The 14,558-nt window shown below is 37.5% G+C and overlaps 1 protein-coding gene across 1 annotated transcript in view; it reads left to right on the top strand.

Annotated features, from left to right (window-relative positions):
• The window catches only part of LOC134543264 (protein unc-79 homolog), a 250,667-nt gene that overhangs the window by 150,396 nt on the left and 85,713 nt on the right, over window positions 1-14,558 (top strand). Inside the window, exons 33-36 of the mRNA XM_063388179.1 lie at window positions 518-720; window positions 2,156-2,245; window positions 5,299-5,490; window positions 6,619-6,713. Coding sequence (XP_063244249.1) covers window positions 518-720; window positions 2,156-2,245; window positions 5,299-5,490; window positions 6,619-6,713 — 580 coding nt within the window. The remainder of the gene's footprint in view (window positions 1-517; window positions 721-2,155; window positions 2,246-5,298; window positions 5,491-6,618; window positions 6,714-14,558) is intronic.

Raw genomic sequence — 14,558 nt, 5'->3', positions numbered from 1 at the left:
CTTCTTTTCTCGTCTCTTTTCCATGTGTGTGTTTTGCTGATCTCAAGAAATTGTACATAAGAAGTTCACTTCTTGAACTAATAATGGGAATGATATAGTAATGTAGTAATAGAAACACAAGAAATTATGTGGTGAGGAAAGATGGGTACGGTTTTGCAGCTTCAGTATTATACATTTACTTTTCTGTGAATATGCGCAGAGAGAACCATTCTGTGAGTAAGGGCCATCAGATAGTCCCCACGCAGGGATGTCTCGGCAGCCTGATCAATAAGACGTCATGCTGACGTGATGAAGATACTGGGTCGGATCCCATCCCAACTATAATCACCTGAAAATCATCTTGCGTTTGAGCCACATGTTTTATTGTTAAGTTGTCTGTGAGGTAAGGGATATAAGGGAATTAATCAGCCATGTGCCAATGCAAGGAACCGGTCCAGCATTTGCCTGAAGTGATTTGTGGCAATCCTGCGGAGTGCAGATGAAGTGTTTGAGGGTAGCGCCACCTGGCTCGGTGCAGGGAGAGGTGGCCGGACAACCACCAGCACGGGTCGCCGGTGCCCCGGCCGCTGGGCCGCCAGAAGCGGGTGGCGGAGCAGAGCTCCGTCCCGCCGCTCTCCCAGCACCTGCCGTGGCAGATAGACCTGGGTCAGGCCAAGGCAGCGCCGCAGCTGGTGACGCCGGTCATGGAGCGTCTCCTGCCGATCGGCACGGCCGGCCTAGGTACGCCCCTCCTCATCATCCTCCGTTCTACCAGAGACACAGTCTTATAACTGTAACTCTTCAATTAGGGTTAGTATTTTTTTTTAATTTCACCCTCTAAAACCTGCAGAGCTTCTTGCCTTGATTATTTCCTTAATTTTTCTCTGCATTTGAAGCAATGGTTTGGTAGGGAAGATTGATTAATTTTGAGTTACCATTTACTGATAAAGTGTCAAGAAAACCTGTTTTTTTTATTGGTAACATAAGTATTAAAATAAATTTGCATTCAACATTACTGCCAAATTTAATGACGGTGTAGTATTTTCATCATGAGATAGAATGGGAGAGAGGGAGCAAGAGCCAACAATGTAGAGAGAGAGAATGTGCGAGATGAAAATGGAGAACAAGTATGCAATCGAGAGAGAAAATAATCACACTACAATGAGATGGCTTTATTACTTATAATGTTGAGGCATTTATTGTGCCTCAAGGAAGTAACCGAGCCTGCATCCGAAATGCTGCACCAGAAGAATGCTATCTTACTAAAGAGTGGACTAAGCCTGCGGCTGGAGTCTCGAAGCTGTGGAGACATCTGGTAGACACTTGGGAGTCCACGGGGCGAGCAGACAGTACTAGGACTGCTATCTGTTCCTTATCGCACATCGTCTTTGTTCCATCCTGCTGGCAGAGAGTTGCAGGATGACTGGAGGAAGTAAAGAGAGGGCGTGGTCAGCCCTTTCTTCGGTGGCTTGCAGTGTCTCACTGCTCGCAAGTCCAACAGGTTTGGTAGCTGCGACTGAGTGGGTCTGCCTTCTCTCGGGCAAACATGCTGACATTTGTGGGTTCAAATGTGGAGAAAAACCGTTACACTGCAAATGCCTAATTTTGTTTCCATTTTTTTTTCTTTTTACATTTCATTAGGCATTTATTTTAGCAGTAAAGTTGAAAGTTAATTTGAATTTTGTTAATGGCTACTAGTTTTTATCACTGTTTATTTAATTTTGGAAAAACACCTCAGAAAACATATTATCATTTTTAAGAAGATGCATTCATGAAAAACTTAAAAAAAATAGTTATAATAATGTTTTTGTTAATAATTTAATTGCATTAAGTGTTGTAAATAGTAGCTCTAGGTTTCTTCTAAAATATGTTAACTCTCATTATCTATGGGCTTTATCATTTTCTTGTTTGTTAATTTATTATTTAATATATTTTATGTTATTAGTAAAAGGATGCCTTCTTAATGGATACAAACAGTAATTCCTTTATTTCTATTAAACATGTTTCCATCATTGCACGGTTTAGTTCTGTCTCACTTTCTGCATTGAGTCTGCCAGAAAATTATCTGCCTTCTGAGAGTTTATCTGCGGCATTTACCTTTGTGGCCCGAACACAACACGACATTTCCGCTTCAGTGCTGGAGATGTATGGGTTGTCTTTTTATTTTCCACTGTAGCTCTACGGAATGCCCAGCAGCCCCTGAAACCAGAAGAATCATATGGTTCCCCTGAATCGCCACTTTCCAAGATGGATGTTATGACAGTTGGTGAGTTGGGCTCGGCTCACTCGATGTGTTGTAACCCCTCCTCCCAGTGTTAGCTGTCCGCTCGTGCCCTTCCACTCTGCAAAACCCCTTAGCCATTGTCTCAGAACTGATGTCCCTTCTTCTGCTAGACATTAAAACCATGTTTTGTGATTTTGGCGTACATCTCTGCTTCAGTCCCTTGGCTATCAATCATGGAATGTTGTGTTGTGTATTTGTATTTTTTTGTTTGTTTATGGAAATGTGGAAGATCAGGTATTGAGTATTGTGGATAAATGCTTTGTCAGAATCTATATTTTGTATGTTTAATTCAGTGGTGGGCTCAGATGAGTGGTTTCCTGCTGAACTGGTGTGATTGTTCAAGTAACTGTATTGATCTGTGAATAATCTGGGTATGTTTTATGTTTTCATTGTACTCTACACAACGTAAAATATTCTAAGCAAATTAATTTAATTTTTATTATTTAAGATGTGAATTATTGTGGTTTGTTGGAATTTTACTCTATGTGACATTTCCAGGGCCCAGGCACTTTCAAGACTTTCAAGATTCTTATAATGCTTGGGTTTACCCTGAAAAGATGAAAATTACAAGTCTAGTGTTAAAAGAATTCATAGGAAACCTTGCAAGCAATGTGATACACACATACAGTATATTGTTAACAGTTATGGCCATGGGTGAAATTCTGTAGGATTCCCAGGGGGACCCACAAGTTAAAGTTTATCATTCCCATTTCACAGTTAAGATTTTGCAAGTGCAAGCCGGCTTTTTGATTCCAGCCACTCTCTCCCCTTCCCCTCTCTCTCCCCGTTTCACCCTTGGGGATCTACGCCCATTGTTATGGCCAGTCTTTGTATTTTTTTATGAATTGTGGGGTTTGAAAAGTTGTATTTTAAATAATAGAGAGGCCCAACAAAATTATTGCCCCTGGCACTTGGTTTCTCTCGATGATCCTGCTTAGTACTGCAAGGAGTACTAGTTGAAGTAAACAGAGTGAAGCCCATTGCAGTAGGAGGAACGCAATGGCACCTCGGGCACTGAACACCATCTTTATCCAGGGTGTGCTCACACACTGACATCTCTTACAGTGTGATGCAGATATTGTGAACACTTTGATTCATCCCTGCCAATGACTATTCAAAGTATGAAGTGACAATGTTTTCCAACGTGCTGCACTTGAAAAATTAGACAATTTGACTTTGGTGTTGCACCAGCTGCCACATTACCGAAGAAAAGTGCAAACTCTAGGATGCACTCTTAATACAATTTAGGTTTATATGAGAAAATATTTTAATTTTAAACATTAATTAAATGTGACAAAACAAAAATACTCATAAAAATTTCAAACAGCTTGCAGCAAATTATTAAATTTCTAATAAATTGTCAATTTTTTTTTTGTTTGAATAGTAATGGATATGATTGATAAATATGCATTTTGATTTTATTTCATATGCTTTTTTTCACTATCTTAACTAACTTCATATTATATAAAAATATATTTTTTTTTAATGTTTTTCATTATTATATGTGCTTTTTTTATTGTTCGGCATACTGTGCTTTCTTCTCCTGAAAACATATTAGGATAAGAAGTTTGTTAAAATTTTATTTATTGTAAAGTTTGATAACATTTAATTTACTGTAAGAAAAGGTTTGGAAAGGAATTTATAAGGTGCTCAGATAAGCTGTAATGCCCTTTACAAGTGGACTAGCGTAGTTGCCCTCTGCATCGAGTGGCAGGACAATAGCCCATTATTCATCAAAGGTGGCCTTTGAGTCCTTGCTCGACATTGTTGATTCCGTGGTGCCTTGGAAGAGGCTCTTTGCCAGACTGCTTCGGAGAGGATATGAGGTTGGGGTAGCAGGCCGACCAACTTCCCGTTACACCTGACTATCGGCGGGAACCTGTCTGAAGTTACCTAGTTCCGTGACTTGGCTGCAAGTCCAAGACCAAGTCAGTGAGAGCCTTCTGCATCCATGATATTAAGTCCAATAGTCTAAATACATAGTGCATCTTTCTTTTTACATTATGATATTTTGATATTAACTAGAAAGAAATATTTTATTATTTCACTGTCGTTTTTTTAGTATAATGTAATATTTACTATTAGATTGTGTGATCATTCTACACACAGAATTGAAGTTAAGATGATCATTCTGACTGACCAGCAATCAGAATTTCACATGTGTTTTTTCTATACTATCAAACAACGAGAACTCTCTCTAAAAATAAAAATAAAAACTGAATTCAAAATATAGTTAGTTTTGTGCTACAAGAAATTCGGTTTGTTTCCATTATTCCTTAAGGCCCTGACAAAATTTTGTTTCAACACCTTGCAGTATGTTAAGTCAAAGTTGGAGGACCGGGTTATAAAATATGTTGGATGTTGGATGCGATCAGCCAATTAAATTGTGCCTAGTGAAATCGAAAATGACTTCCGTTTCCGTCACAACGAAACTTTAAAATGGCGAAGAATACATGGGCGATTAAAGAGGTTATATGTGTAAAAATAACTTGAGTAATGTAAATAAGAATGTCCTATGCGCAATACTTGTATATGTAAATAATGTATCTATAAGTTAAAAAAATAATGAATATTTATTTTATTATGTAACTATTATCAATGTTAAATAGATTTATAGCTTTAAAAGTTATAAAATGTAAAAAAGGCGTAACAAGTTCAAAAATTCAGTCCAGCACTGTGACAAAATTATTTAAAAGTATTCTGGTGTCTGATCAGAAACAAAAGGTGAGTTACAAGGTAAGGATTGTGTCAGGAAATGATTTCAGTGATTAAGGAAAAAAAAATATTTTTGGATGGATAATTATTATTGGTATTGTATAATGTTTTAAATAATGTATGAATATCCTTTCAATTATATGCGATTACTCATGGAAATCAAAAACTTGTGAAAGGTGTAATTAGTCATGGCCGTTATGGGCATAATGTAGTCATTGAGAAAGCAATGAAAAATAGGGGAAGTTTTCCTTGTATTTATTAGCCATGTTTTTTATCTAGGGTTTATTTTTACAACTTTAATTAAAATTATTTTTAATTAGGCTCACCCGTGGAATTGGATAGTGAAAATTTTTCGTCGGACGTGACTTCGACTTGCAGCATGTCACAGTTGGAGATGCCAATGCAAGAGCGTCTTCTGCCAATAGGATCCAAGGATTCAAAAACTGAGATCTGCAACCTGGTAGACAAGGTACGACGAGCGCTTGGAGTGCCCGCGGTAGAAGAAACTGCAGGTTGGTGAATCTGCTTTTACCATTGCAGTCATAGTAATGTCAAGGCAGTTTGAGTACCTTGCACTGTTTGTGGTTGTGTTGTGTATTACTTTACCTCATCTCCTCTCGTGGAACTGTGATGAAACACTTCTAACGTAGGTGTACAAAAGTGATAGTAAACCAAAAGATTATTTTGTAAACATTAATTGTGTGGAGATAAAAATACTACTAAAGAATATTTATACTAACAACAAATACTTTTCCGTTATACATACAGTTTGCAGAATTTGGGTGTAACATTTTAAATTTTGTATGAGTTTCTTGATAAAAGAAAATTTGAGTGTTCTTTGTCATTATTTTTTTCAACTGCAATTTGGCATAAGCTATAATATTAGCAGATAGCATTGGTTTTTGTTACTTTCATAATGCAGTGGAAGAAAACACAGAGATTATAAATACATTATCTTTTTGGTGAAACCACAACTGTCAACTTAAAGTGCAAAATAAAGTAAAGTTTTATTAAATGGAACATAGACTTAAATCATTTTAAATAATGAGAGTTGTTTTGATTTTCATGCTGGTAAATTACCACACACAAGTTTTATTAAAATTATGTCTTAATGTCATATCTTCCTCATTTATTTTGTAAGACGAGGAAGAACTCAATCCACTAAGCTCTAGGGTTGCCAGTACACGGGCTCTAAAAGCTTTTACTGGCAAATTAAGCACTATATCCTAACTTGCACATAATTTACCACCTGTCTCAACTTCTCCCATGATCAGAAGTCGGTTACATATTAAAACGCATACTGAGAGAGTCTTGAGTGGTAGTATGAAGCTAAAAATTGGATTTAGTTATCTATTTGCAAACAGTTATTTTTTCAATGCACACAGAAAAAGTTGTTTTAAAATTCAGTAAAATTTATTCACTTCTTTATTTGAAAATATTTATAGCCAATTTCACAATCAAAGTTCTTTTAAAATCTTTTTTCAAATGAAAAAGTGTGAACCTTGTAATAAAGAATATATGTATTTGTGGTCTTTGTGTAGAAAAACTCGTTAAAACATTACATTTTAGGTTTAAGGTTCATAAGTACTGTAGTCAAAATTAATTTTCTCATGCTTTATCATCAATTAAATATTTAACAGCTGATGCAGAGTATCGACCATCAACTCTCCCAGAACCTTCTTCAACATCACCTACTGCAAACAAACACGAAAGTTACGGAGCACCGGAAGTGCGGGTATGAGAAGTATTTCCATTATTTCCTCTGTTGTCTTAATAATAACAGTATGCTGAACTTTGTTGTATTTACTCTAATGATGCCAAAATAGTATTGATTGAATTTCTGACATTATCATCGTTGATTTATGTGACAAATTGTTTGATCTTGCAATTTTAAATTTGGTTAGAATTTGTTCAGAATTACTCATTTATTCAGTTAAACCAATTTATTGGTTAAAATAGGTAATACGTGTAATGAATTTGATTAAACTGGTGGTATGAACTAATGATTTTAAGGAGATCACATCATTAAATTAAACAAAGTTAGAACTCCTGTAGTGTGGTCTACATTTGGCATCATAACTTTTTAAGTGCTTTATTGCTGAACCTGAAGCTTCCTACATATTCCTGAGTAAAATTACTGGTGTTGTTCTAAATCTATGAGGGAAGTGTGTCTGCCTCAATAGGCAATTCAGTGTTATCTACATATATATTCATATTTTGTAAATATTAAATCTATGAAAAGATTTTTTCAAATGGTTAAATGGTAACAGTATAATATATTTTTTTTTATTAAGTCATACTGTTAGTAAAGAGGTTTACTAAACATTATGTTGTACTTTATTGTAGTGCTATGTAGCTGTTTAATATGTATGATAGTGAAAAAATGTTAATATAGTACAGGAATGGCTAAGAAAAATTTAAGTAGCTGTTGGAATTGCAATATGAAGCAGCTAAATGACATCTATTCATTTATTTGTCCTAAACATCAAGCAAGACAAGTGCATGCAGCCAGGGCAATATTCTCAAACTAATGAACTAAAATTTGTTACCCAGCCAAGCTGCTATATCAGTCAATATAGAATATATGACTGTTTTGATAAGAACAAATTAACATCCAAACTTCCGGCATCACGAAACATTTAAGAAACGACTGGGGCAGGTGGAATGTCGTCCAGTGTAATCGTAGTGAACCAATGTAGACAGAAAGGTGACATGACAAAAAGGTCAAAGGCCAGTAAAACATTAAAGCAACATTTTAAGTGGGCCTTGACAATCTAGGAATGCACACGCCGAACAATCATAGCGATAAATTTAATTCTCCTGCCGTTAGCCGGAGTCTCGGGTTCGAGTCCCGCGGCGAGTCTAAGGGGCTGGTGGTGCTTTATGGTGTGTTTTTCCGGGAGGGTGCCAGGTTAGCTCGTACGTCTAACCAATGGGGAGGGTCGATCGGCCCCAGCGTGCTTCCGTAGACTTGGTGGCTGTATCTTAAGGGTGGTATTAACTGCTAGTAGACAATGGTGACACTCCCTGTTCAGCATAAGGTGGCTGGTGCCTAACTACAGATGTACTGAAAACTGGAACTGAAAACGTGTGGTACACGTATTTATTAACGGACATATTTGGGTACACGATATTGCACGACACTACTCTTGGTTGATAATTTGGACATAATTGATATACAATATTACACGACACTACTCTTGATTAATTATTATTGTCTCTCCCTAAGGCAGTCCGTTAGAGGGGGGAGTTCGTTGGTTGTCCTGGAGTCGGCCAGGTCCGTAAAGTGACTGACCTTAAGGCAGCCCTGTGGCCCGTGGCCTTAAGGCAGGAATTACGACGGCCGGGTTAAGCCCTGCACCATAAAAACCGACCCGGGGTCGCGTGGGGAATTGACGTTACAAAGGATTTGGTTTATGATTATATTTACCAGAGTGAAGAATCGGTGAGTTACTAAATTGAAGGTTCCCCACGGAACGAACACACGAACACATCCACCCCACGCCGCGAGCTAATCTGGACTCCGGAGGGGGCTGTCGCGCGGGGGGGAAACACTTCTGCCGCAAGCCAAACCACGAGTGAAGAAAAAAAATTACAGTTATTTGGTTTTTAATTGAAAACTTACTTGTTAATTGTACATGACCCTTGTTTGAATATTAATGCTGACATTAGATGTATTATGAAATATTGATTAAAGCTTTAGTTTAAGAAATGGAACAAATATTATTTTAAAAGATGAGTCAACTTAAAGACTACGGACTAGTTGGTAAAAACCACTGGTTATGTTTATCTTTGTGGGTTTGTTCTGGATATTGCTTCAGCACCTTGTTCCTTACTTAAATTAAGGCTCTAGGCCGCGATGAGAATTACCTAAGGGCGTTCATTAAACACCGCGCCCAGAGGGGGCTAACACTCGTGCTCTACGATGCACATTTCTTATCATGTCTTAATTCAAGGGGATGGCTTGATAAGCTTACTCCGTGAATTATTATCGGTTGTTTGCATCAGGTGCAGTTCCGTGACAAAATTTATACACTGGGAGTACTTGTGTATCCTCTCCGCGTTTGACCCAGGTCGAGTTTGCGAGGGGTGTGTTCCACCAGTGGGAGCCAATACTGGCGGGTCGAGGCCGGGCTTAATGGCCTCCGGTCGGTACGTCTCTACACATTAAATTTGAAATAAACAAACCAAAACTCACTTTGGAATTAACAATTGGAAATAAAAAGAACTATAACTCCTTGTTAATGATGACAACATATGTGGACTGTATTGAGATGGTTTTAACTGATGATGCAACATAATTTACACGATAGCATTAGCCCGCACCATTGCTACCTACCGCCATCATGCCGATGAAGACTTTTTTGTTTCTCACTGCAGGGATGCCACTCTCACGGTTTATGGACGCCAACCCTTGCAGTGTTCCAATATGGTGCCAACTGTAAAATGCTGGGGCGCAGATGATTTAAACTGTGTCTATCACTTGGCCCGGTACAAGTGCCACAAAGTCAACTCACAACACAGTTCTATATACAAGAGTTCACGCTAAGTACCAAACATACCGCCCACCTTGAAATGTGCCATTTCAACAAATTAAAATGGCATTGGGCACAGTTTCACCACTGGCCGCTTGAGTTGTCCACTTGAGTACGAACAGTAGCAACTCTAGCAACACCGTCCTTATAGTCCGGTTGCCAAATGGCATTTTTGACCTAAACCCAGAAGTAAGGTCCGCCCAAAGTTTTATGGCATTTTCTGTTTCTTCAATGTATATCTGATGATATTCTGCAGGGTGCCACTTTGACACCCTTGAGCAATTTTAGATATTTAAGACGGCGACCAAGATAGTTTAAACTTCATTCATCAGGCATATATGCGCGTATAAGACACATTTTTTAATCATTGTGGTGTATAAAATGGTTTTAGGGCTTAGGAAATATAAGAACAAATTATTTTGACAATTAAATACTTTTATAAAATATAGCAGAAAATATTTCGTAAATTGATAATGATATATTTGGAATATCTTGATTCCAAGGAAAGTGAACTTTGATTAAATACTAAATCATTAACACGTACATTAACAATACATTTAAAAGCATGGACTGTAAAATTAATTGAAGTTTATGTGGCGTGAAATATCTTTAGCTAGCTGTAACGTTTATATATATATACAGGGCTAGATTTTAAGGAATATTTTAACCTGCCCAACGGACAGGTGTAATCGAAAATTTGCCTGTCCGCCATCCAATTTGCCTGTCCGCTGTTTTACCCAAATAAAAAAAAATTTCTAAGTCGCTGAAAAAGTGAGAAAAAAGGATTTTGGCTATATTTTGCAACTATTTTTACCACACTTAACATCCTTATTTAATCATCATTTTCAGACGAGTCACTGTCTGAGTCACTGCACGAATTACTTGGCTGATTCTGTCTTGAACATCTTCGATAAGGAGGCTGAAAGGGTCGACGTTTTCTCTGAACATTATGATACCAGAGATTTATTGCTGGTGATGGATCAAACTCACTTTCAGCCATTATTGTTTATTTATAGATACTGTCAAAGACGTTTTATTTGCGGTCGCGGTCGCATAAATGTTATTAATCACCTCTGCTGCATTAGTGCGTGCGAATAACCTCGGCGTCACAAATTGCACCTGTCCACCGGACAGTTACCTTTTTTATATTGCCTGCCCGGACGAGATTTTGCCTGTCCCGGGCAGGCGGACAGGTGCTAAAATCGAGCCATATATATATATATATATATAATTTATGTTGTAATCAATGTTATAAGTAACCTGTAACATTTACAAGCATCTTATTTAATATGCAAAGGATTAGCATCAAAATTTTAAATAATAAGTATTTAATTTAATTGTTGCAGAAGTAGAAAAAAACAAATATTAACATCCAGTATAAATGTGAAGGCCTTAGTTGTAATTTTTATATATAAAAATAACTAAAATAAACTATCTTGCAGTCTCACTTTACTAAATTGAATAGGCCAATGGAATGTAACTTCATTACCAAAAAACATTTGCACTCACACTATGGATATCATATCAAACAACATATCAATAGTTTATTTAGTTTTATGATCATTCTAATAAGTCAAAAATGTTCATGACATTCTTATGACGATTCAAAATGTCTCATAGTCCAGACTTGATCATCCTAGCATTTCAGTTTCACATGAAGTGCCAAACTATGGCGACAATTTAGCATGGATATTATCAATTTTCTGAAAATTATAGACATAAATATCAAAATCTTAACCAGGAGTTAATATGTAAAGCAAATTTCATATGTGTTTACACCTATATATGTAAAATTCTTTAACTAATAAAATTAAATTTACAATGTTACACAATTAATAAGTCATCTCTCTAATCATCCAAATCGTCAGCAGGGTCAGTTGGTACGAACTGTGTCCACGGATTGCCACAAGTTTCTTCGCCATAGCAATGGCAAAATTGTGTACATGTTAATTTAGAAAACACACAGCTGCATCTTCCATTAGAACAAGGGTTTTCTTTTGCGCAGCCACAGCGTACCATATGAAGTATCTCGGGTGGAGCCAGATTAACTCCACTTGGTACAGTTACAGGAATCAGGCTTTTGTTGACAACATCTTCTACCCAGCCCAATTCTGTTGCCAGTTGTTGTGGTGGATTTTCCTCAAGTGCAGATTTCCAAATACACACTTGGAAATGAGTCCGCTTCACATGTTCGGCAAAGGCTTCGGTAGTAGGTGGCAAGGTACACAGTTTAACAGCCTTGTTGGTCTTGTCAGTTCCCATTTTTTTAAGCCACATTTTGTATCTTATATCTGACATAGACCTAATTTCGGCGATAGAATACCCATAGCATGATGCTATAAATGCAGTAGATTCATATATTACATCATTAATGTTGGCTCCTATTTGCCCTAAAAGCGATAGCTTTAAGCCCTTTTGGAGTGCTCTCACAACAGTTGCCTTTCCTATACTATAAATATGGGATACAGTATCACAACCTGATAAACCATGGGCCGCCAAAAGATACGTAATTATATCGCGATGCTTATGAGTTGTCATTCCAATATCAATAACTTGACGCTGGGATGCAGTTCCTTCCATTAAAACAGTACAATTGAGTGCGCAATGTCTGTAATAGTAAAGAAGCAGAACAAAGACATCTGTATCATCACTTCTAATTGTTATAAGTTTATAACCTTCATTAACACAGGACACCATTTGATGTGGGATAATAACATCCGCTTCTTCATGCGTTGTTCGTAGGTCTGTTCTCAATATTGTAACTCCTTCGTATATTTGAACTGGTATTGAGTCCAACCCGCTAATTATGAGTTTGTGTTCATATGTTGCAGCATGTTTGCCACCGTCTGTTATGAATGTTTCACAAATGATTTTGATTAGTTGAATCTTGTTGAATGTAACAGTTAATAAAACTTTCTGAGATGGAAGAGGTGTGTTGAGAGTCAATTTATGTTTACGGCTAGCTTGTTTACCAGCTCTATATGTCCTTGTCACACTTTTGATACTGAAGTCTTGGTATCGGTCGAATATTAAATGTACATCAGCCTTTCTTAATTCATTCAAAACACAAGTTACGAAGCCATTCACAAAGTCACTCACAGTGTCTGATGAAGGATAAAACACTGTCCACAGTGCAGCACAACCATCAATTAGGATAACTGCTGGTAACTCGCTTGATGAATGAGTTCTCGTTGAATGTTGAACTTGAAGCATGTTTTTAAGTGTTGATTTATTTTTTGAATCCCTCATGTTACCATTGTTATCAAACATTGAAGTAGGCACAGGAGAGAGTTCATGACGAAATACTTCTTCTTTATTAAGTCCACGTGAACCTATTAGAACCATGAATCGGGAAAATATAATTTCTGTATCCCAAACATCTTTTGTTCCCAATACCAATTTTTTCTTGTCTGTAGACATAGTTTTAACTTTGGTGGACAACGTTTGATTGAATCCTGCAGGCCAACTTTCTTCAAATGGAATCATGCTTGTTAACCCAATTGCAACCGATGCATCAGCATTGACTAGATTATTACACACTAAACCAGATGCAATGTTAACAATTCCTTCAGATTGACCATTTTCAGGTTTCAGTGGATCAATACACCGACTCAACATTTCTCTAATTTTCGTGCGGTCTTTCTCGTCAGCATTGATTCGTGCAGGCATCTCTTCTTTATGTTTATTTACCGTAACTGTCCGGTCTCTAGTAATAACATCAATATCATGTACTAAGTGGCTGCAGATGTGCATGCTCATCGCCCAGCGTTTAACAGTACTTGGTTTCAAGGTGATACCTATTATTCCTCCAGGTCCCTTGGCGTAGCGCATGAATGTAGATTCAATAAACTGATCGGACCATATTCCATTGAAGATCCCTTGACGATGCCGCATTACGTGTTCTCCATTGTCAAATCTGTCGAGAATATCTTTGGGAATACGTTGCATTGATCGAAGATAGTATAAACCATATCTTGCGTAGTTAATGTGGCCAGCAGCGAAAAAATAGGGAATCATCTGTTCGAAAGCCCAAATGTGTAACGACCACTCTGCTTCTCGTTCTGCTCGTATGAATGCCATAATAATGAACACTGGTTTCACCAGATTTTCTACCCATAGTTTTGTAGTTCTAGACTGGGCTGACCTGCACTCCAATTCAGCCATCAGGCCATTATACGAAGCTGTAGAAAGTAGGACTTCTCTCAATATTTCTTCAGTGACCAAGCGAAGTGCTCTGACATTTTGTGGGAACTTTTTACCACTTAGCATTGCTTCTACACCACCAAAACAAGATTTCATGACTTCTTCAAGACCACTATTTGACATCAACACTCCAACACAACCAACAAAACTCATTAATGAATGCATTCCTCCTAACCGAGGGATGAAATTAGAGAATTGATCTGGATATGTCCACATTACATTCACAGCAACTTTATATAACTGCTGATCAAGTGTCATGACTGTTATATCTTGCCCTGACTGTTTTGTCAGTCTTTGTGCTTCAACCATTGCAGTCTTAATTGTTTCGGGTCTTGATATTTGTCCTTCATCACGGGCTAACGCTGTATTATAACCACAGTACTCAGGTGTTTCTGGAGTTACAACAATGGCACATAAAAATTCGAAATCTAAGTTATGTGCTCTGTGTTGTAGTATAACTTGCTTTGATAAAATATGCAACGGAAGAACATGTCTTTTTGCTTCGTTTTCCGGCATATCAGGCTTTTTCGGTCCAATATATTGTTGCACAACAATTGCAGATGTGTTGTCATCTTTCATTTCACCTTTTGCCAGTCTCCGGATTGTGTTTTTTCTTTCAGAGTTCAGTGCTGCCCGTTGTTGAGTGACTAGCATTGCCAAAGCATGAGTTGACCTAATACCATTCTGTGAAGCAATTGTAGCGTCAAAATTATCGGCAACGACTTGAACAAGGCCTTCTTCACAGTTACCAATACACGATAATTCGTTAGCACTAGATTTTTCTGCCGATGCCTTAAATCTTAATGTCTCGTCATAGGTGCAAGTTACATGAAACTGTGATA

This window comes from Bacillus rossius, chromosome 1 (genome assembly GCF_032445375.1).
Source record: "Bacillus rossius redtenbacheri isolate Brsri chromosome 1, Brsri_v3, whole genome shotgun sequence".
In the NCBI taxonomy this organism is placed as follows: Eukaryota; Metazoa; Arthropoda; class Insecta; order Phasmatodea; family Bacillidae; genus Bacillus; species Bacillus rossius.
Note: the sequence above shows the minus strand (reverse complement) of the source record. Positions and strands in the feature narration are given on the sequence as shown.